This window comes from Squalius cephalus (assembly GCF_949319135.1).
Source record: "Squalius cephalus genome assembly, chromosome: 4".
Taxonomy (NCBI): Eukaryota; Metazoa; Chordata; class Actinopteri; order Cypriniformes; family Leuciscidae; genus Squalius; species Squalius cephalus.
This window is the reverse complement of record NC_137125.1, coordinates 38,477,117-38,502,648: the sequence shown is the minus strand read 5'-3', so window position 1 is coordinate 38,502,648 and position 25,532 is coordinate 38,477,117. Positions and strand designations below refer to the sequence as shown.

At 34.6% G+C, this 25,532-nt stretch overlaps 2 protein-coding genes across 2 annotated transcripts in view; one reads left to right on the top strand and one right to left on the bottom strand.

The window, feature by feature from the left end:
* The window catches only part of sema3c (sema domain, immunoglobulin domain (Ig), short basic domain, secreted, (semaphorin) 3C), a gene marked incomplete at its 3' end in the record, with an annotated part of 58,596 nt that extends 53,108 nt beyond the window's left edge, over positions 1–5,488 (top strand). Inside the window, exons 15-18 of the mRNA XM_079868176.1 lie at positions 113–270; positions 1,173–1,240; positions 3,667–3,797; positions 5,087–5,488. Of these exons, the coding sequence (XP_079724302.1) occupies positions 113–270; positions 1,173–1,240; positions 3,667–3,797; positions 5,087–5,488 (759 nt within the window). The remainder of the gene's footprint in view (positions 1–112; positions 271–1,172; positions 1,241–3,666; positions 3,798–5,086) is intronic.
* A 4,450-nt stretch (positions 5,489–9,938) lies between these two features.
* Positions 9,939–22,346, bottom strand: cd36 (CD36 molecule (CD36 blood group)). The gene is made up of 12 exons (XM_079869918.1): positions 22,022–22,346; positions 21,229–21,389; positions 20,421–20,565; positions 17,222–17,368; positions 16,763–16,854; positions 16,502–16,551; positions 16,172–16,241; positions 14,523–14,707; positions 14,311–14,429; positions 14,137–14,210; positions 13,977–14,031; positions 9,939–10,412 (listed from the first exon to the last, which is right to left on the bottom strand). The coding sequence occupies exons 1-12, from the start codon at positions 22,142–22,144 to the stop codon at positions 10,233–10,235; spliced, it is 1,401 nt and encodes a 466-aa protein (XP_079726044.1). The 5' UTR covers positions 22,145–22,346; the 3' UTR covers positions 9,939–10,232.
* Between the last annotated feature and the right edge of the window lie 3,186 nt (positions 22,347–25,532).

Here is a 25,532-nt window from a genome sequence, read left to right as displayed (position 1 = left end):
TAATAAATTGTGGCGGGGGAAATGGTTGCTTTAATTCCGGGTAATTATGGTGTCACCAGTCTTGTGGGTTAAATGAACAGCTCTTGTGATATGTGGCTTGTTTGCGTTACAGCAACAGCTGTATGTTAGCTCTGAGCACGGAGTGTCCCAGGTGTCTTTGCACCGCTGCGACGCATACGGCTCTGCCTGTGCAGACTGCTGTTTAGCGCGGGACCCGTACTGCGCCTGGGATGGCCTCAGCTGTTCTCGATTCTACCCCACTGGCAAGAGGTACGCACACACACTCACATTCACACACACACACAAACACTAACACTCATGGTGGTGCAAATTGCAGCAGCAGTGGAGTAGAAATAAATGTTGAGGACAGTTTTGGTTTCATTTAGTTGTAATGCAGAGACACACAGTCTGGGCCGAAGATTATTTGTGGGATTTGAACAAAACCCTAACCCAACATATTAAAATTAATTTAGACACTATTATATTTTAAAGAGTTCGGGCTTAAGATTTTTCCCTGACAGACGATAAAACATTTAAAAAAAAAAGGACTAGAGATCGACAGTAGAGAGATTTGAGGGTGGGCATTTTTGACTTGGTGACCACCTTGTACCACCCTAAGTAAGTGACCACCTTGTACCACCCTAGCACATAGCAACACAGTAAAAACACTCATGACACTTTGGCAACTGTGTGGCAACACTTCAGAAACCACCCAGTCTTTGGCATTCGGACCCCACACATACAGCCGGTCAATCAAACAGAACAGCCCACATGTTGCATATTCACAAGTATTTACATTGTGGATTGTTTCAGAATGGGACATGTTAAAAACTAATCTGATACTTTAGTCAAACAGTTTCTCTTGAAGTCAGATGTGTTGAGTTGGGAAAATATTGATGGAAGGAACACCCATCAAAACATCCTTCCCGAAGTAATGAAGTGGAAAAGACAGACATTTCACTCCACTGCACTTGTGACAGCTGAATCCTGTTAATTGTGAGAAATTAAGCTAAAATGTATTTGACTTTCATGACAAGGAGTGTTTTTTAAAGTGAGAAGTGTGCAAACATTCAGACAGAGATGTTGATATAAAGTGAGAGAATGTAAGAGTGAAAGGAAAGAATGCATATATGAAAATATGTTGGATTAATCCTGTGTAAATGTTATTCCAGGAGAAGCAGAAGGCAGGATATTATGCATGGGAATCCACTGACTCAGTGCAGAGGGTTCAATCTAAAAGGTAATAACTACCTGCATGTCAACACTAGGGCTAAGCAAATAATGTCACAAAGTTATGTGCTGAGATGAGAATTTAGATTCTCAGTAAGCAGTTTCATGACTGAGAGTTTGAAAACAAAAAAAGTTTTTATTTTAAAAAGTAATTAGCTATGTTTCCATCGAAAGGTGCATATTTATTTTATGCGCAAAACCGGAATGTCGCATAAAACATTTGCGAATAAAGCACTGTTTCCATCCCATGTGTTCAAGAGAACAAAATCGTTACTTCCTGGGAAATTGGTGCAAAATATCTGTAATAAAAATGGAGGGTACTGCAATCGGGGAAGCAACTGTGGCTCTTCTATCCTCCAACATAAATGACTTGCGTCTCAGAGCTCGAAGACGAAACGCAATAAACACTGTGAAGTTCTCTTACGTTCGGATGCCCAGTGTTTGAGAACGCAATTGTGTGAGACGCTTCTGTTAACCTTTGCTGTAAAACGTTACTCCCTTTTTGCTCCTAGAAATCTACAGGTGCTGGTCATAAAATTAGAATATCATCAAAAAGTTGATTTATTTCAAGAATTCAACTTAACAGGTGAAACTAATATATTATATAGACTCATTACATGCAAGTGAGATATTTCAAGCCTTTATTTGTTATAATTTTGATGATTATGGCTTACAGCTTATGAAACCCACGAAATCAAAATCCCAGAAAATTAGAATATTACATGAAATCACACAGTAATTACACAGTGACACCATGGTCATTGAACCAGGTTTTGGTTCTTTTGGCAGTGTGGGCCGGTGCAAATCCTGCTGGAAAATGAAGTCACGTGGCTTTTTTTTTTTTTTTTTTTCAACATCGAGGGATTTATTCGGTAAATATGTTTCTAGTTAATGTGCATGTCTTCTTAGATTAAAAAAATATCCGCCTCAATTGAGCGAATACGTTTTTTATGCCCGTATTTAGAATTTAAGCGCATATTGGCATTTCTATCAAGCTGTTTTTTATACGATATCCCAAAATTTGCAAAAAAATAGATGGATTGAAACATAGCTATTGTGAGTTTGTTTCATGTCATTGCAACTTTTTCCTGTAAATGTGACTATTTCTTTATATTTCTTTTATATCTCTATATTTCAAAATTGTGACTTTCTGACACTGCTTTTTTTCCTGAATGCAACTTTATTTGGTTAAACTTGTAATTACTAGTTGAAAACTCATGAAACTTCAACATCATCTGGCAGTGGTTTAAACAGTTGGGGTGCTGGTCATATTAGCTAAATTTGGCTGGCAAAAAAGGTCTATTTTATTGTCAATTGTCAGTAGTGTTTCGGTTAGTCAATGCTGTGAATCTGTGGACAACCTGCTGCGAAATCTGCTTGTGGAAATTAGCACTCGAACGCAAAATTCCAGATTGCGTGGATTTTGCAGAACCTGTCACAGAAGATTTGCAGAACAATGTTCAGATTGGCTGTGATTGTGCCACATTGTGCTGGATTTTTGCTTCTGAATGCGAGTACGAATTGCTTATTGCTAGAAACTAAATCTCGTCTGGTTAGGACACAAAATTAAACATTTTGCAAGAGCATTTAGAGGTGAATCAATCTAGTGACTAAGTATTTTGCTCATCAACAACACAGCCACAAATGGATCCATTTTGGCGTTATGAATGTTGCCATAGAAACTAATCATTTCGAACTGCTCAGAGTATAATCTCCAAGTTGTCATCTTGTAATTATGCTAATTCAAAAGTGAACGCAGCCAATGCTAATGCTAACATGCTCATGCAACAAAGTCATTTTGTGATGTGTCGACGTAGTATTCCAATACTAGCATCTCCAATACTACTGCTTCCAATACTAACTGTTACGTGTACATACTACATGTAATTTCCCAATGAAGTGCATACTTTCAGTGCTTATCTTGTGCAAATTCCTCACACATTTCTCTCTCTCTTCTTCCACCACCCTTGTTTCCTTCTTTCTCTCTCTGTTTGCCTCAGTCTCTCTGTCCTTGTGAAAGAATCTGTCATGGGACCAGATTCAGAACACCTGCTAATTTGAATACAATTGGCACTGATGCTGTCAGTGATCCAGATGACTCAGTTCAACACTTGGACGCATCAGAATTATTAAATATCAGTCTTAACGAAGAGTGAAAGCGTTATCCCAGCTGTGTGCGCAAAACAAAAGTAGCATAATGTCAACACAGATGTTGAATGTATGATATCATTGGCCAGTGTACAGGGTAACTTATCCAATTATTCGCTTATCTGGCCCACTACTCTTCAGAGCATATTTCACTGCATCCGAAGTGAACTCTCGGACCCCATGATTTGCAGATGTTAGCGTGTCTGCTGAATAACAGCAGTACAATTACAATTAGTATATTCACTAAGTGTGTGAGAGAATTGGCTAACACTTGATGTCTGGTTTCAGCCTACAGGAATGCAGTGGAGATGACTCAGTATGGAGTCAAAAACAACACCACCTTCTTGGAGTGTCAGCCCAAATCTCCCCAGGCCTCGGTTAAATGGCTCATTCAGAGAGACAACGATCGCAGGAAAGAGGTCAGACAACCCTGTCCAACATTAAACACCAATCCTCAACAGGCGACATACTGTACAGTACACTGCTCTAGTGCTTTCAATGAAATATCATCATGTGTTTGTAATCATCAAACAGCCCCATTAGACTGACTCCTCCTAAACTTTTAATGCTTCCTTTGTGCTTGAAGAATAAGAAAATAAAAGGATGCACAGGGATGTTCAAAACTTATTTCTCTGACAAACACATCTGACTTACAATAAAGAATGAAGAATAGGGACACACACAAAACAATTTACATTTAAGAAAATATGTGACAATTTTCAGAATGTAAACATTCTGAAAGGACTTTCTTCCCATTAGAAAATACAAATTGTATATTTTTTACTTAATTTAGAATAATGTAATCATAAATAATAAATGTAAAAATATTATAATATAATTAACAAATGAATATCATTATTAAAATGTTATACATTTTATATAATTGTTTTATATAAAATATACATAATTATAATATATATGAATATTATATAATTATATTACAAAATAAATAATTATTATTTATATAAAATAATTAAAATGTTTTATTAAATAAATTGCATAAAATAATTCACACATTATATATATATATATATATATATATATATATATATATATATATATATATTTTTTTTTTTTTTTATATATAATATCAATTTGATAATTATATTATAATAGTATTATTTTTAATATATTCATTATTTGTTAAAAATTATGCTATTATACTATGATGATGAACAAATTAATATTAACTGTGAATGAATATATCTCCAAAAAAAAAATGTATATAAATAAAATAAATTATATTATTAATGTTTTATATACAATTATATAAAATGTATTAAATAATTAAATAAAACATTATTATAATATTTTTATATAATATTCGTTTTTTTATTTTATTACTTTTTTATTATTTTTTATTAGCATTCTTTTCAATATACTCTATACGGTCACATTATTCTAAATGTATTAATTAAAGTAAAAAAGTACAATGACTGTTTTCAGGACCATTTAACCTTTTTGAATCATGTCCATATTTTTTTTTTTTTTTTTTTCACAATTCCAATGAAGTAAAAAATTATATAAAAAATTACCGAAAAACACCAGAGCGTTAAAAGCATGTATAAGCAAAAAGGTATATAAGCAGATATTTTATCCATTTTGAGAATCAATGTACAGTATGTTTTTATTCTTTTTATAGTACTTTAGTATTTGCTTAGCATTTAAAAACCATGCATTAATCAGTCCTTCTTTTCTTTGTGTGCAGGTGAAGCTGAGCGATCGTGTGGTGTCCACCAATCACGGTTTGCTCATCCGTTCGGTGCATTCTTCAGACCAGGGCCTGTACTACTGTCTGGCAACAGAGAATGGCTTCAAGCGCACTCTGGCTAAGATCCGTCTCCAGGTTCTGAGCGAGGCTCTGGTCAGCGCCCTGAGCAATAAACAGCAGTCACCCTGGAGCTGGGCAGCCGCACTGCACCCTAAAGCCCTGGTGTCGGCCTTCAGCCCGGCTGAGACGCTGGCCATGCACCAATACTGCAAGGAACGCAAGCAGATGCAGAGTCTGCAGAGCATACAGAGCCCCATGAGAGGTGATCTGGGCAAACTCAAACCCCTGCTGGAACACAGGAAGAGCAGGAACCGCCGGAACCACTTACTAGAGGAATAGAGGTGGAACATAGTGGAAGGAGATGGATGTAAAGGAATAAAGACATGCATCAGGAGAGAACTCGAGTGGAAAATAGAGGAGGAGAATATTGGAGAAGATTCCTCTGATATGAACCTTAACTGTTTTTTTTTTTTCTTCACGCTCAAAGCATCTCAGGTGCTTCCTGTATAGCCGTCTTTATATATATATATATATATATATATATATATATATATATATATATATGAGGAACGGCCAGAGCAGAAGACTATGAGAAATCCTCAAACACAAACACACGCTAATCTGTGTTTCATGCTAATCTGTGTTAGATGCCATATGTCATACAGTAGTGCAGAACAAACCAGAACAAAACGCAAAGTCATTTAAGACCCAGCAAAATGGTTTGACAAGCACATTTTGTTCTTGTGTTGATGTATTTTCTTTTGATACAGGAAGTTGGGGTGGAACATATCTAACGGCTCATCCTTTTAAATAGCCAATAGTCTTCAGTTTACGTCACAGCAATGAACCGTTATTTGCTTTTTGCTAATGCTAGCCAAAGGCAGGTGGTACAAACTAAAGGGACATTCTCATTCTAAAGAGCATTTTGATTGGACAAAATGTAGCATAATGCTCCTGAGTGCAAGATGGGTCATCAATATCTTTGGTCTGTTTACCTAAAGAGAAAGACTGTAAATTTTAAATGTGCATATGTGTTAAAGGTTTATGTTGTCAAATTTTAAGAGTACACCAGCGTTAGCATTAGCCTCAAAGCTAACAGACAAGGACTAAAACGAACAAAATTTTCAGTTTTGGTTTCTAGTCCTACATATTGAAGAACATTTTTATCAGATATGGATCATGAGAGTATTTTGTGTAAACTAGCACTAGCATTAGTCTCTAAGCTAACAGAAACTGACTAAAAGCCACAACATTTCAATTTGGATTTCTAGGTACATAGCTGCTAAAAGTTGTCAACATTTAGAAGCAAAGACTTCTAAGCTCAAATAGAAGCAATAGAATTTCATGAGAATATGAAAGCAGTTTTAACTTTTAGACAAACACTAACATTAGCATTAGCCTCAAAGCTAACAGAAATAGACTAAAGGTCACACAATTTCAATTTTAATTTGGATTTCTTGGTACATACCACATATTCTTGGCACTTTCTCAAGTACTTACTCATCTCAAGTAAAGTACAAGCTTGTTTTCTAACAAATTAATTGTGACTGAATGGATCATGAGAATTCTTCTTGGACGCACTGACCAAAGTACATCAGCCCAGCTGCACCACAGATGTTCATAAGGGAAGAGAAGATGGTTTGGAGACATTTCAAACTGTACCAGACAGGTGGCTCTCTGAGCCCATAAAACTGTAAAGAGTGTTGTGTGTTTGCCCAGTGTGCTTTGAGAAACATCAATAATCCAAATACATCACTGCTTCCTTATGGATAGTTCAACCCCGCCGAAAGTTTCATCATCATTTACTCACCCTCACGACCTTCCAAACACGCAGGACTTTAAGAAGCTTGACAGTCATGCTTTCATTGCATGGAAAAGAGCAGTGTGAACATTCTTCAAAATGTCTTCTTTTGTCTTTCCTGAAAGAAAGAATGACATAAAAGTAAATTAAGACTTTGGGCGAACTATTGGTTTAAAATGTGAGTGTATGTGCACGTTTTCCTCTTTTATTAATATGGTATACTGAACCACAACAAATCAGTTAAAGGCCTGTTTACACCAATGACAAGAACTATAATGATAACAACAAAGATACTGTTTTAATTTTAGTTGATGAATGATAAAAACATTGACAGCGAATCAGAATCCATCCTGCTTTAAAGAGCTCGAGCATTTAAAACTGCAGACGACAAAACAGAACGTTACTGTCTGTTGGTGTGGACGCTGATATAGTTATTCTACAGTAGTTATCTTTATAGTTATGCTTGGTGTGAATAGGCCTTAAAGCAGTTTTTTTTTGTATGGTAGATTTACTCAAGCCCCAGTAATACCATAGTATTTAATTCACATAAGGATAGGCCCAATGAGGCATGTTATCATGCATGTTGTTTAATTGTTATACAGACACATGTTGGGAATGAATGATATGTTAATGAATTCTGGTTTGCTCAGTGTGAACAGTGATTGTCTCTCATTTTAGATGACGTATAGCATTGTACAGCTTACAATTTTGGATTGATGTCTGTGTAACTTATATTTTGTTTTTGTATTTTGAATGTCTGTAAATAGTTTAAAAGCTCAGCTCTAAAAACATGCTATTAGATGCATTACATTCACATCTATACATTTTTTTCCTCTGGAATTGAATTTTTATGCCAAACTTGAGATGTTTTTGACGTAATCTGCATTTCGCAGAAGTTTCATGATTTTGTTTTTTGCTGTGGCATTTTGTGCCCTCTATAAATGGCATTTGGAGTAACGATATAACAACGTTTTAATATTATACTATAGAAAATATGCTGTATTCCCTGTGAATGTTAATGATAATTTTATTTTATTAAATGTCTTGATTCGTGTATTCCTATTTATTAATAATATAAGATCGAACAACTGCATTAAACAACTTGTCATGTTTTAGGACTCTTTACAAGAGAATCAGAGAATTCCTTTATATTTGTAGTACCGAAAAATATTCACATTCAATTCATGACTTTAACAGTCAAATTAAGTTGTTGAAGTTATGAGGACAATAATGGAAAGTGAAAACCAACTTCACAGAACAGCAGAATCCGTTTATCAGTCTTGTGTTTGCGTACATAATAATACGGTTATGTTGTTCACACTGAATTTTTCAAGAGAGTGACAACCGAATTTTACTGGAACCCACACTCTTAAATTTGCAGGACTTTTCTGTTCGGTTAATATGTTGTGTGAACGGAACCGTGCTGGACAGCGTCACGTAACGTTGAAAGCGCTATCGTCCCGTATGTGTTGGGTTTTCATGTGTGTTTTTTGGTAACTTACAGAGTTTTAGATCCAGTCATCTTCCACCGGAGCTGCTCCAGTCAGTTTTATGGTCGTCTTCACTCAGGTACTAAATTTGCTATCGGTTAATTAGAATGTAATTGACTGATAAACTCGCGCCATACTACAGGTGACGTTCAACAGTCAGTTATCGCGAGATTAGAAAACATCGGACAGTTTAAGAGTCGCAGCTGTTATAAAATGTAAACACGTAGCCAATATCGACTTTGATAGTCATACAATTTACAATACGTTACCTTTTCTGCACCATTTAGTCAGCGGATATACTTGGCTACACTGTAAAAACATATATATTTTCATGATTTATCACATTTTTTCATTTGTTCAGTGTATTAACTCAAATTTTTAATTTCAATGAACTCAGAATTTTAAGGCAACCAGGTTACCTACTTTAAACCAACAATATTTTTGTGTAATAGATCTGTATATTATTATTAAATAGTTTATTACAGTAGGCCTACATAATCGTATATAAATTATATAACATTCCCTGTCCCTGATCTTAATAGTCTGCTTTGACTGCTTTACAATATTATAATCATATATAGCCTATATTATAAAAAATAACATTTAAAGCAATTTTTCCTAATGGCCTGATTTAACTGCTTTACAATAATGATGACAGATAAATGGACGATATCTTAACATTATAACACTAAAATCAATTGTTTTAAACGCTACAAGAGAATTTAGGTACCACAGCTTTATAATGGACAGCATGAAAATGAATACGCAATTTATTTTGAGATTTACTAAAGATTACATTCAATGCTGTTATTAAATTATTAGTGTTTTTAAAGATCGATTTTGGGTGAGCATATGATGGTGCATGGACGTTAAAAGAGGGTAAATGATAGCCTATACTATTACCAACAAACAAACAAAAAAAAAACTTTAATACCAACCAATTATCAATACGGTTCTGATGTACTGTGTATATAATGCATTATATATGGCCTCATATAACTCGAGAAGTTATCAGAATGTTATTTTTTAACGATTATCCACATTATTATGTTAGTAAAATGAACGTTTGTCTCCAAGCCTGTATTCCAAAGTAAAACCCATAGGTCAAACCAGAGCAGAAAAGCAAAAGTCGGAGATGACCAGTGGCGCTTCATAATTCATAAAGCAGAGAGAGGGTGCTCCCAGCCCTACTTTTAATATTAAACAAGCCCCTGTGTCCCACTCAACCACAGTCCTCTTATTCTACAAACCCTCCCATTTTGATTTAGCTGCCATTGGAGAGTGGAAAATAAATCGTATGGATTTACAGGGAATAACAGAGAAATCTGTTCCAGAATTTCTTCTGTTTCTCTGTTCTTCAGCCTGGTGGTTGTTCTTACGCATGAGAAGCTACAACTTGATATGTGATTTGAGGCATGTATAAAGCAACAACTATGCAAATAGTACAGAAAGGAATTACAGAAAAAAAAGAAAGAAAAAAAACAATGAGGCCAAGTTTCACAGTTCTTTGTTTTACTGAAATTCTGCTGACATACAAAACTATTTCAAATTTAAATCAACCACAGTATGACCACATAAATGCAGAATATTTACCCTGATAACTATTGAAAGTATGACTTGATACAATATCAAGCAAATACAAAGGACATAATTTTGCTCCTCAAAATTGCCGAGTATATAAATTATATAAATAGAATTGCGATACTCTGAGCTCAAATAACAATTACAATATACAATTCCCCCAAAGGGTGCTATCAAAATCAAAGACACAAAGCACCAAGCATCCCTCCCTTTATGCAATTAAACTAAGTTTATTTTTCTTGGTGCACACCACTATCAATCCGATCATACAGCTGACAAATATGATGGAGCCGACCGCTATAAGTCCGATCTGAAACCCCTCCAGCAGGTCCAATCGAGAAATCAGCTCTTTCTTGAACATGTCGGCCGTCTCGTCGTCCAGGACTGCAGTCTAACACAAATAAGAGACAGAAATCTTATAGTCAGCAGCGAGGCGGCACCTAATCCTGCTCTGATGAGACAATCAGATGCTCCAGGGGTCAGACATGTGTGAGATTAGCTGTTTATGGACCGTAATAATTCTTCTGATATATCAGATGTAAGATTTCAGAAAGTACTCAGTTGGTCCCAATGGGTCTAAAGTACTTAGTGGAGATAACGGATCTAGAAAGGGCTTATTCTATCTAAATGCTATATTCATAACCCACAGCATACAATCACGCACTATACATGTCACATTTGCATATATTATAAACTTTTGCCTGTTATATATATATATACCTTGGGTCAATTGTTGAACCTAAACACTTTAGTTGGACCTGAATGCTTTATTTGGCCAAAATGCTTTGATTCAACCTTATACTGTATGAGCATAAATGCTTTGGTTGGACCTAAATGCTTTAATTCAACCTAAATGTTTTATATGAGCTTAAATGATTTAATTTGATCTATATGCTTTAATTCTACCTAAATGTTTTATATAATCCTAAATGATTTAGTTGGACTTAAATGGTTTAATTCAACCTAAATGTTTATTTTTTTATTTTTTATGTTTTAATTAATGTCATATACAAGAAAAATACAATGATAAATATTTGAATAAAAAAATAAAATAAATAATAATAATAATAAAAAATGTATATATATATATATATTAGTGGTGGGCCGTTATCGGCGTTAACGCGCTGCGTTAACGCGAGACTCTTAACGCGCGATAAAAAAAATATCGCCGTTAATCTATTCCCCAATTTGGGTTGGGAGATGATGACGCAATCTACCCGCGGCCGCGAGGTAAACCCGGCTGCAAAGCATATTCGTTGTCATCTTAAGTAAACACGGCTGAAAGTGAAAGCTGCAACATCCATTATTTGGACTTGGTTCGGATTTAAGCCGTCCGACAAACAGCAGCAAACTATAGACAGAGTGTGTGGGGTAACGGTTCGGTAAGTTAACACACGACTAATCCGTTCTACCACCTCAAATTCAAAACGAAACATGATATCACTGAATACCAGCGCGCGCGTATTATTCTCATTCCAATATATCTTAGTGGTGTAACGTTAACACATAATCTCTGTCTATGCCCGATTTTAAGAATCGTTGTTGTGTTTCTTTTTAACTGAAAAGACATCAGTTAGACAATATTATCACTTTCAATTTGGGGTTTCATAAGCTCAAAGCTATAATAAACATTAGACCTACTTAAGTCTCTGCAGCTAGTGTAGCCTACTTAAATTTTATTTATCTGCAAATGTTGTATACTTACAGTTTTGCACAATATATGTTCTCAAAACAACATATACCCTTTAAAAAAATACATTTAGCAGTTGTTTAGCAGGGTCTGTGTAACCTGTTCTGAAATGGTTTTATTATAATATACTGTATATCGTTATCGCAAGAGGCTGCAATGTATTTCACAATATAGATTTTAGGCCATATCGCCCATCCCTAATTGATAGCCTATAGTAGTTGATAATAACATAGGCCTACCTAATGTTGCCTATGGACTAGGGCTGCACGATATTAGGAAAAAATGACATTGCGATATTTTATTTTTCTACGATATATATTGCGATATGAAATGAAATCTAATCTATTTTTTTCTTACAAACAAATATGGGGTAAACACACTTACATTCTCATTTTAAATGATTTAAAAAGAGTATTATTTAAATTAAATGATTTGTTTGTAACTTTAGGATATGGTTTGAATTGTTAACATTAGTTAATGTAGGCTATCCAATAACTAACATGAACTTACCATGAGCAATACTTTTGTTACTGTATTTATTCATCTTTGTTTATCTTAGTTTATAAAAATACAGCTGTTATTGTTTGGTAATTTTACTTCACAGTGCATTACTGTTAACACATACTGTACAACTTTTGATTTCAATAAGGCTATATAGCCTAAATGTTGAAATGAACAATGTTGTAGAAGTGCAGTTTACTAATAGTAAATGTTAACTAATGTAGTTAAATAGTTTAATAAATAGAACATTATTGTAAGGTGCTACCGATTTTTTTTTTTTTTTATACACCAATTCAGACGTCTCGTGAGTTCAGTGTTGGACAGGTCAGTTGTTTAAAAACCATTCATTAAATTGAATCGGTTCGGGTTCAAAGGAATCATTAGTTCGCGAATCTGACATGTAGGCGAGTCTACGGCACGCGTTGTGTAATTACCTCGGCAGTTTAGGATATCGCACAATATTTGTCAACACAGAAAACATTTCATCACTGGATAGTTTTTTTGTTCGACTCCATCGTGTCAATTGATTTTGATTAATATGCGCGACTCGCGAGGGAGAGAGAGAGAGAGCAAGACAGCGCTCGTGTTGTTTGAAGACGGTGAAGGTGAGCGCGCACGCGGCCGGGGCTCTCTCGCTCTGCTCGTTCTTAAATGCGCCCTGTTAAACTAACAGGACTTAAAAACACATGCAAATGTTAAACTTTCACTCTATGATGGTTAAGATGTGCAATTAATCCGCGAATCATATGTGTTAAAAAGGCCGGGGAGCAGCTGGCCCGTAAGGTTAATGAATCACGGATTAACTACGACAGCCTACATCGCACATCCTGCGATGTGACTATCGTGGATTCGCACATCGCGATATCGATGTTTAAACGACACATCGTGCAGCCCTACTATGGACGGTAACAGTACAGTAGTAACCTTTACAGTCTATGAGTAGAACAGCTTTCTCAAGCAGTTTGTGATGCATTTTGGAAACAGGAGATGAGCCCCTGGTCTAATGCGCCACCTGGCTTGAGAAACCCGTTCACAAAGACTTACTTTTATAGTCATTATTTGGGTAGCACACATATTCTGAATGCCTTCGGCAGAATTCAAATGAGCCATTTTAATCTAGATTAATCTAGATTAATTTCAAAATTAATCTAGATTAATCTAGATTAAAAAAATTAATCTATGCCCACCTCTAATATATATATATATATATATATATATATATATATATATATATATATATATAAATTATTAATAAATATAAAATATAATTTATTTAAAAATAAATAATGTATTTTTTATACTAATACATATACAATACATCATTCAACGCATTTTGCCTGTACATAAATTAATCGTATTGTTATGCCGTCGCAGATTAAAATCCATAAATCTAAATATTTATTGCATTGATGAAGAAAAGGCTCAGCACCCAAGTCTCTATCGCCTGTTGCCTCAATGGTGTCTAGTGTGTTTGGGCGGATTGCCAGCAACAGCCATTTTAGGATTGTTTGTGATTTGGTCCTAGTGAGATAGTGACAAGCTGGTTTTAGCGCTGAGATACTTTGTGAAATACTCTTAGAGCAAAAATGTAAGAGTCTTAAAATTAGGACCTGACTACATTATTTTTAAGTACTTTTCCCTAAATCAGGAAGATAGGAGCTACTTTTAGCCTTAAGATGTTTTGTGAATACGGCCCCTGGTTTCTCTATTGGACTCTTATGCTTTAGCTGGACCTAACCACTTTAAATAGATTTTAGCACTCACCTCATTCACCCACAAAATAGGGAAAACTGTGTAGTTTGTGATTTTGTTCAAAATTCTGTGAGAAAAAAACACACACAAGACATCATGTTAGACCAGGCATTTATGAATTTTAGCAAAGCGCACAGGCATTCATGACAACGTGTGATGTCTGTTTACATACACAATATCATCCGATGGGCCGTACAACATGTTGAGCTGAAGCCTTTTCGCAAATCTCATAGTGAAACCCGTAATCTACAAATGACACAAGATGCATAACCATTATATTACCATATCATCAAGCTTCCTGCTTTTAAAGAAAGAAAACGTATGTAAAGTGAAATGAGCTCCTCACCGGTTCCACGTCCAAAAATATGGAGTGCTCATCAGGGTTTGGACTCAGTCCGATCACTGACTGGACGAGATCACTGGAGCCATAGAGGAAGTGGGGTAGAGAGAGGTATACTGGGGTTCCTGTGGGCAAATTCACAAATGGAATTGTGAAGGACTAATGCATTCAATATATTTTAGTTTCAACTGACTTTATACAAGGCTCAAAGCACTGACCTCTACACGCAGTGAGGTCGAGAAGTCCTGCCATAGAGCAGTTTTTGGTGATCACCGGGTCTGTACAGTAGCACTGGTTATCTGGGTTCTCCACTGGAGAGGCCAGAGCTTCAGCAGGCAACATGTACCGATACACATCAATTCCCTTCAGGTCCACAGTCCTCTCATATATAGCAGATATTGACCTAGAAGACATGCATAAGATTTATTGCAAAGGGGCAAGGTGTGCTTCATCACATTAATTCATTAATTAATGATTTGTCCACTATCATACTGTTTGACAACCAGAAAGTGTCCACATTTTGTCTTCAGTTTTATAATTGATGTAATACACAAAACTTAGATTAGATTGAATGTTTGAATGTTGAATGTTTTTGAAAGAAGTCTCTTATGCTGACCAATGCTAATTTAATTGTTTACAGTAATATTAGTACAATTTTAAATGTTTTCTATGTGAATATTAAAATATAATGTAATTCCTTTGATGAAAGCTGAATTTTCAGCATCATTACTTCAGTCTTCAGTGTAACATAATCCTTCAGAAATCATTCTAATATGATGATTTGGTGCTTAAGAAACATTTATTATTATTATTATTATTAATGTTGAAAACTGTTCTACTGATTAATATTTTTGTGGAAACCATAGTTCATTTCTTTCTTTTTTTTCACATTTTTTATTAATAGAAAGTTCAAAAGAACAGCATTTACTGTCGCTTTTGATCAATTTAATGCATCCTTGCTGAATAAAAGTATTAATTTCTTATCATACTGACCCCAAACGTTTTAAGCAATAGTGTATATGAATTGTTTTTTTTATTATTGTTTTCATTATATTACATTAATATTTTTGTGACATATTTTGTTTAAGTGTGCTCTATATTTGAAAATAAGTGCCATTTAATTTAATATTTTGTGTATATACTGTATATATATGCAATAACAAGTGTTGTAAGTGTCTAAATGCTTTTTTAGCTATTGTGTATGCATGAATGAAAACTTGAGGAAAAAAATGTTCAGTCTCTAATACATTTTTGACACTTACTGTCTCACTTATGACTAAAAGAAAAAAAGACACTGTCTAGCTTTGATCTCCTCCAGTCACAGAAGATGTATTATGATGAAAGTGAAGGATTGTTGGCATTGCTAGAATCTTTTCTGACATCTCTGACCCTGCAGAAGAAAATGAGTGGCCTGACCTCTGGTGGTAATGACAAACAAAAGAGTGGACGCATGAAACGCACTTGGATTCATTATATCTTATCAGGATTCCAGATCAAATCTAATCGGATGGGAAGAGATGAAAGTCCATGGAGGTAACGGGACTTTAATCGAGAACATAATATGAGAACACTGCTGATGTGTGACATTTCAAAATACTAATGTCACACGTAATGTATAAGTGTCATACACCATGTCAAACTAAATGGCATTTATTGTAAAGAATGCTAGCATAAGCACAGTTTCCAAGCAAAACACTGTGAAGTTTGTTAAATGACAAATCAATAGATATACTGTTCAGAAGGACATTTTGTGGCTGTCTGCAGATGATTTGGTTTCATATTTTGTTCTATAAGGCACTGATATAATTTATAAGTGTGGTTTAAGTACTTTTTCTACTGATTAACATAGGGAACGAACTGAAAATACCTGCAGATATCAGAAGAAAAGAAGTATAGATGTTCTTTCTTGTCCAGGAACGGGTGGAAGGAGGAACCATCTGTTGACATATGAATACAAAAGTGAATAACAATTAAATAATGTAAAATAAATCAGAATAAATTGTGACTTAAAAGTGCTGAAGGCCCTATAATTAGATGATAAACAGATGCAAAACTTTTATTTCTTTATTGGACACATCTACCACAATTTTAGGCCAACAGCTTTGGGACAGAAGTCATACCATATATTTTCATATGTCAATAGTAACATAATTATAATTAATTCAATATAAATGTAATATATTAGAGGTAAACTTGCCTGTTCCGTTTATCATGTTGCAATAAGAGTCATTCCAGTAACTCAGTGATCTGTACAACAGTTATTTTTTTTGTTAGTCTGTGTTTTACTAATGCTGGGTTTAATATATGTGATTCATTGAAAAAAAGACATTTATTGACAATTGGTGAACCACCATTTGGGGTCATTTGTATTCTAGAGAACAACAAACAGCTACAACTCAAAGAATCACATATATGTTCCATGTTGCACATATTCTTCATGCTAATGTAACATACTTACGTTTCACCCATCCAGCGTTCAATCGTGGCTACCTTTTTGATGTCATCTTTGCCTGTGAACACAGTGTATGGACCATCGGTGGTGCCATTGTACTGAAAGAAAGAAACACAGTACTTTCTCTTGAACATTAATGCATAAATAACACAACAAATAGGGCAATACCAACTAGGAACATAAGCATTTTTAAACTCTGATTTAAAAACCTTCATAATTAAAAGAAGTTAAAATTGGAGTTTTCATGTATCTTTAATCATTACATAGGACATTCCTATTTTTGGTATTCTTACATACATGTAAAGTGAAATTGGTCTTGGTCATGTTCAAATTTGCAAATGATTTTGCACACTCAACACAATAAATCTTATCTAATTGCAGTTTTTCTGTGTATACTATATACTTTATCAATCAATAAAGGTCCTTTATTAGCAAGTGAATGCCATCAAGTGTTGTCATCCTTACTGGATAGAAAACTCCCAACATGGTGTTCAGCATTGGGTCTTTGTAGCCCCACAATAACTCCTTAACAGTCCTGTTCTGGAAAAGTTTGGAATTGGAACTTTGGATGATCAAATTTGCCAATTTATGACCAAGTAAACCGTAGACACCCTGGAAGAGAAGAAAATAAAGACTGATTAAGTATGGAATCATAAATTCATCTGCCTAATAAAACCTTGAAATCAACAACTGTATTCAGCCTCAAGCAAAGTTTGTTTGCATTTATTACTTCTAAAGCACTTTTATCTGATTAAACATCACCTGTAATTATAAATATAAGCTATAACCGTAAATATGGGATGATGATTATACAACTTTGTTAGTTATGCATTAACATACAGAGTCAAGTGCTGTGCTGCCTTTGGACAGATAATTGCAGATATCAACATTTTATCTTTTGATTTGGCAAACAATGACTGACATGCTTTAGAGCTGACAACCAATGCTGAAACAGTCTAATCTATATGAAGGGTCAGTACGTGAGTGAAAAGAGTTAAAGATTAATATTACATATTTTATATATGCGTGTATATGTATAGATACATATATAATGTAAATTCATGTCCCAGTTATGCGTAATGTTGTCACATATTTATGGTTAAATAAACATTACATATAACTGGGACATGAATTTACATTTTATATGTATATATATATATATATATATATATATATATATATATATATATATATATATATATATATATATATATATATAAAATGTAAATTCTTGTCCCAGTTATACGTAATGTTGTCACATATTGATGGTTAAATAAACATTACATATAAAAGAGACACCAAATGCAATTCTATTTTGTATTTTTACATTAACTATGTAAACATGTAATTAATGTTATATTCATTAAGTATAAATCTCATCAAGTTAATTTAAGCATTTTTACATTTATTCCAAAATAATAACTAAAAGCACAATTTAAACAATGTATTTTATTTGTGAACTGATGTTCAGGTGTTTTCAGTCCATCTCAAATTTGATTTTGACGTGACAAAGCGGTGATATCTAAACGGTTGAGTTGTTTTCTTACTTTTTAATTAGTCTTCCCATTAAACTGCATCATTTTGTTTATTCAGACTGATTCGCGAAGGCGGAACATGCATGAAAACAAGAGGCGGGATTTATCGCACAAACCAATCATCTCCAACCATAACCAATCATATCCAACCATAACCCAGTGTTTCCCCTAGGAAACTACTAGTGATACGTGGTGTACAATATTTTGTAATCTAAAAGCATGTCTAATTAATTAAAATCATGAAATTTATACAATTATTAAACTTTCAAAAAAAAAATTCTATGAAATGTTGTTTTTTTCCCACACAAATTCGGTGTTGTATTTTTACTGGTAATCAAATGAAGACATTAATCTAATTTCTTTTAATCATATGAAATTGGAAGAATTGAGAAATGCTGCTGAAGACAAAGGACCTTCCTGGAAATTAACATTTGACTCTCTTGAGAAACTGGCATCCTGAGTCAATCACCTCCCTCATGTTGTCTCTCTCTCATGCTGAGATCACCAGATATTCACCCAAAAATCTATATGGTTTAGTGTGAATAATTATCATACAGTATTATACATGTTTGGTATCATTTGAAATGCGACTGGTACAAATGTCTCATTCCCAAAGAAGTAAGTGTGAATTTACATGTGTGAATTTAAATTCGTATTTAAATTTGAGGTTTAATATTCACACACACTAGTCTATATCGCGATTTGATTTCAAGTGTACTGAACTGCTTTTTATTTATTCATCAAAGAATTTACAAATTCCGCGTTATACAGTAAATTCCATTTTTATGACTGGATTCCACGATTCCGTCCGCGTTTTCTTCATCGTGAAAATCATAGCCGCTAAAAGTTACTACATGGAGCTTGCACGTCGTTTTTTTTGTTTTATTTTTCTAATATAGATTATTTTCTCATCCAATCTTTTGAGAAAACTCTGCCTCCCTTGCCTCCGGAGGAAATTACCCTGATATACTGTATATAAAATTTGAAATTGTAACAATTTGTTATATACAGTTCTGTTTATATATTTAATAAATAATTGTAATATTACTAATATAATAATTATAATAATAATAATAATATGAAGAAATATTACAATTTATAAATAGCTCTTTCTATTTTAATCTATTTAAAAAGTATATATCACTTAAAAAGTAACGGTATATATAGTACTTGAGCGAGCTCTTAACATATTATAGTCCATTCTCGTCTATTGCGATCTCGGGAACGAACTGGAAATTATGTCCAGTTGATAATACCTAATATCAAAATCAACTGCAGGCGGTTAATCCTTTTCCTATTTAGCACCTACACCCTGGAACAGTATTCCTAGCCTTGTTCAGGAAGCAGACACACTCTGTCAGTTTAAATCTAGACTAAAAATTCTTTAACCTAGCATTAACTAGGCTGACACCAGTTACCAAAAGTTATCAAAAGTTTGAAGTTAGTAGGCTATAGGCTAACTAACAAACAATCTAGATGTCACATCATTGTTGTTCGGTTCCAAAGCTTTGACAGGAACATACTAATTATTGTCTTATCATCACCTGGCTCATGTCCTTGCTGAACAGCAGAACTGTAGCAGACAGTCAAATACTTTGCATATAACTGTAATACCCTCATGTGGCATGTAAATGTGTGGTTACAGAGATGTAACCCTCTGAGATCAGATGCAAATTCTTTGAATTTAGAATACAAAACACATTATCACATTTCCATAATTGACATCCGTTAAATAATTGCTATGCTGCATAAACACTTTGCAATACAACATCAAAAAATAAGTACTAAGTAATGTACTTGTTGTGTTTATGTACTGTAGTAAGGACACCTAATATAAAGTTACCAGATTTTTTTATGTCTCAATGTTCACCAAGGCTGCATTTATCTGATCAAATAAACAGTAAAAATAGTAATATTTTTAAATATTATACAAATTTAAATAGCAGTTCATATACTTAAAAATATAATTTATTCCAGTGATGGCAAAGCTGAATCTCAGCCGCCATTACTCCAGTCTCGAGGATTACTCATCACATTAATTTGGCATGGAGAACTAGGCAGGAAAAGAGACGAGGAGGAAGACAGGAGGGCAGAGAGGAATGGCAAGAGATGGTTGTTAAAATACATACTGCTACAGCCAGGTTTAGTGACGTGAATGTGTCATCCTCTGTTCCTACTGACATGTCAGGCTCAAAGATGGCTCCATACGGCAGCACAAAGGACACAGTGAAGTTTTCATTGAAGGTGATATTTCTTTTGGGGATAAAACGTGTCCTGGAAGACAACAGAGAGGATGAGAGCACATCAGACCACTAGGAAATACATCATGACCATTTAGTGGCTTAAAATTGCAATAAAAATGCTAGTTATGTGGTGTTTTACTGGTCATATTAGAGAGTAATGTCATAACATCACCACATTATGTAACTTTTTTTGTATCTTTGGTAATTAAGCCAATTGATGCTAATGTACAATCCATTTAAAATGTAAAGGTAATAGAATTAAATAACATTTAAATATGTGAAATAGTATTTATATATTAAATATATAGATAAAATAAAAAATGTGCAACAGTACTCACTATACATTGTTTAAACTACTGCTATTTATATTACTTTAGTACGTGACAAGGACGGAGTGTCACATTTGCCTTAGATTAGACAAGCATCACCCCATCAGATAAACTTATCAACATACAAACGGCATGACAAAACTTTTGAACAAGCTTGAAGTGCATTATGTTGATACTGTCTTTTTTTAGCAGTCTTAAGTCTTAGAAGTATAGGCAAAAATAGTCTATACTTTTGGCAAAAGTCTGATGTACTGAGATTCTTTCTGCTTTATTTCACGGAGATGGAGATCTAGTCAAGTGAATTTGAAAGAACAAGGATTTGCATGAGTATAGATTGAATGTATCTATATGGCCACAAGCCTTACTTGTACGTGTACGGTCCTTTCTGCACCAGCACAGGTTTGGCCCCTTGACTTACAACTTCATCGGGGTTCTGAACGTCAAACAGCCAGAACTGCCTGTATATTGCTGTATCAACAGACGTCCAGGTGTCATATGCTAAAGTCCCGTTTTCCAACACTGTTTCCTTTAGAGACACAAAACACACTTGATATTAGATACTCTATACATATTTTATACCTTTTAATACTTCGAAATAGGGGAGAGTGGGGCAAGTTGTCCCAATCCAATGAATATTTCTCAACATGAGTTTATTTAGTCAATTTCTGTATAGGCACACACCTTAAAATCTTGGCTGTAATAGTGCTATTGAACATTTCTAATGTTTTTGCCTCAGAAGAAAAATACAGCTTATTTAACACACACGATCACTGACCTTGACACTATGAGGCAATACAAGAACCTGCTGTTTAAATGTCTTATATACACACACAACACATATTTAAATTGTATTAGACATCATTTTAATGGCTTTTCAGCCTATAATTTAAACATTATGACAGGTCATGATTAATTAAAATTCTAATCAATAAATTCTTACATTTATAAAAAAAATAAAAATGCCCTTGACCCCAAAACCCCATTTTATTCAATCTTATACATAACATAATTAAGAGTACGTTGTACCCAACATGGGCTGTTCCCAAATTATTCAAGAATATTTCTCCACAGCAACTTCATCATGTACCTTATCTGTCTGTCTGGAGTATCTGCAAACACATGTGCGCCGAATACTGATATGCAAAAACGACGGCTTACCTTGTTGACGGTGTTTTCAATGATCATATCGCCCACCGGGAAGAGAATCCCACCCAGCACGGCGATCAGGGCGCCCAGCACGGCCCCTGTGATGAGCGCGCATCTCTGATCACAGCAGGTCATGATGGCGAGCACGAGCAGCAGCCTGGACCAACACTGACCGGCGGCGCGGCAGGTGCGAGCATTAGGTCGCCCAGGGAATTATGTAAATTCCAGGGATCGAAGGTTGTAGAGGAGGAGATAAAGGACTGGATTGCCGTTTATCACACCCGGAGGAGACCCTCGTTAGACGGAGTTATCTCCGCGCGATAACGCACTGCTGGGCGGGGAGCGGGCGCGTAACACACGGCATTACAGATGCCAAGGCCAATGCCACTTTCAGTCGAGAGCTGATGTTTACAAATGTCTAGATTCAAAAGTGACTTTGGAATATCTATATCGACTTCGAAAAGATTCGGATGACTTGGAATACTCACAACTTGGAAAAGTGTCAAAAGAAAATAACATTTTTTGTTTTAGAATAGCCATAAGAAATGTAGCCTAATATAATAACATGTAGGCTAATAGGATTTCATATTGTTAGCTTTTAACTTTTTTTAATTTTGATTTGAACTCACTTTGAACGTGAAAGGAAGTGAATATAATGGATGTTAATAGAACAGAATATTACATTTCGGATAGCCATGTATAAAATAAAATTTAAAAGACGAATATAGAATATAATCCAATACAATTTCAGATCACTGAATGCTTGATTCTTATTTGTCAATTGGGATATTTTGGACAGCCATAAAAAATAAAATAGATATAATACAGAATAGCATAGAATTGAATATCAGACCACCGAATGCCACAATTGACGAATCAGAATCAAGCACTCCACACAGTCATTTAAAAACAAACAGACCATATAATTAGGAATTTATGATCGGTGAAGGCATGAAAAAAGTAATTGTGCAATGACTATGATAAACGTTGCCAGAATACTCGAACATTTAAAAAATGAATGAGTATAAAAGCATAGCTCAGATAACTGACACTTCACATATAAACCAATAAAAAGTTCAAGTACTGTTTTTATTAGTGATTGCTGCTGCATTAGAGGAATCTCGTATTGCACCTCCCCTCTCACACGTGTTATTTATCAGCGTTATCTCTATAGGCTAATATTACCATGTGAAGTTTTAGCTTCTACTGTCCTCTAGTGTTCATTGGTCTCACGTTGTCCATACTGCAGGCTTTAGTGTGATTGTGTAGCGGACATGACACTGCTGTCGGAGTGGATTAAGACACAAGTTATATATTTGTTGGTAGGTGGGTTGATGGGTCATTTCAGGGGAACGCTCACTGTAAAATGTGTTGTAAAATGTACAGCTTGAATTTACTGCAATCTCCTCTATTATCAAATTTGGACGAAGTTGCATTTTCTCGTACACATTTCATTTAAGATTCATGCGACTTTTTACTAATTAAGTAGGCGAAGCATTGCAAGTTTGTATCTTTAGGGCACTAGAGGGCGGTGTTCAACTATTTATGTCAATTTAGCGGTTACGGATAAGCCGTAAAAAATGTAGCGTGAATTTCCTAGTTAAACGGTAAACGGTCATATTTGTTCACAGTGCATTTACAGATACAACATAAGATTTTAAAAATGTGTTAGTAAATCATGAACAGCAGTAGCCTAGTGTTCATTGATAGCGCATGTTAACTATAGTGTTTACCATATTTTAATATAAAACATTGTCACATATCGTGTCGATTACAAGTTATAGACTTTTATTTATGATAGACACATTTTTGAGTAAAACCTTGTGAATTCTATAAATTGTGGTGTGTTTTTCCAAAGCATATTCTGTCTAAATTTACACCAGTTACCAAAAGTTTGAAGTTAGTAGGCTATAGGTTAAACTAACAAACAATCTAGATATCACATAATTGTTGTTCGGTTCCAAAGCTTTGACAGGAACATACTAATTATTGTCTCATCATCACCTGGCTCATGTCCTTGCTGAACAGCAGAACTGTAGCAGACAGTCAAATACTTTGCATACGAGTGTAATACCCTCATGTGGCATGTAAATGTGTGGTTACAGAGGTGTAACCCTCTGAGATCCGATGCAAATTCTCACTCAAAAGCAGTTGTTTCCCAGACAGCTCAAAGCAACTATAAGGTCTGAGGTCATTGCCTAATTTATCTGCTTTAACCTCACAGTCATGCTCGCATATTAAAAGGCTGAACCTCGGCCAAGGAGAGCCAGTGTAATGAATTTTCAATCTCTTTCTGCAAGCTATACAAGATTATCAGCAGTGTTGATGCCGCAGTGTGGCATTCGACCTTGGAACACATGGTCCAGTGTGGCACTGGCATCTGTGATGGGTCAGGGCAAATTCATAAACCTGAGAAAACACAGCTGGGATGCTGAGATGACAGAACAGAACAATAGAATAGAATAGAATAGAATAGAATAGAATAGAATAGAATAGAACATCCACTAAACAAATTGAACATGTACAGTTGTTACTGTAAGGAGTAAAAGAAAAAAAACCCATACAGAGCGTTAGTCAGATTGATTCAGTAGAAATTTGGACTTAAACCAGGTTAATTGAACTATTTGAATATTATTTAGGACACCAATGATCCATCCAAGACCTCGATAAAAGAATTTAATGTATACACTGTAAAAAAAATTATATGATCAAGTTATGACAACATATGTTTTTACATTGCTTTAACTCATCAAAATAAGCAATTTTCAACTGTTTTATAAGTTATGCAAGATTCAACTCGTCAAGATTTCACTGTGAAATATCTATTGTTAGATAACATCATGGGGATCCCATTTACACTAAGTGAAAATAGCAGTATTTTCTTTGCACTAAGTGTAAATAGTTGTATAGATGTTATTTTTACTTAGTGCAAATATAGTGGCATCTCAATGTCTTGTAGTGTAGGCTATTATATGCAATAATAACAACAACATGTTAAATGTATATAATTATATATATTGACAGATGCTGCCTTATTAGGACATTACTTGTATCGCTAAAGCCCACCCCAAACACTTACCCAATAAACACTTTATTCCCATTTTTTCTCAATTTTTATTTAAATATACGCCTCTCCAAGCTGATATGCGATGGGAAAAAGAAAAAAAGCGGTCCATTTATTAAAACATGTTTATGTCATATTATACCAACAGAATATGGCAAGAGTGAGGGTCAGAAAGACAGAGGTTAACAAGGTCATAGGTATATTTAGGCTAATAAAAAAAACAAGAGTAACACAAAAAATCTAGCTTGTATATTGTTGTGTTACTTTTGACCCACCTGTGTGTTACTTTCGTCCCAACTGACGGGGTCGAAAGTAACATGAGCAGTCTTAAGTTCAAAGTGAAATTATACTGAAGTTGTTCATTTTTACAAAATACCAACTGGTATTGATAGACCACACTTGTGAGTGACTTACCACAGCAAAAATATATCTCTGTCTAAAACATCATCTTTTCAAATT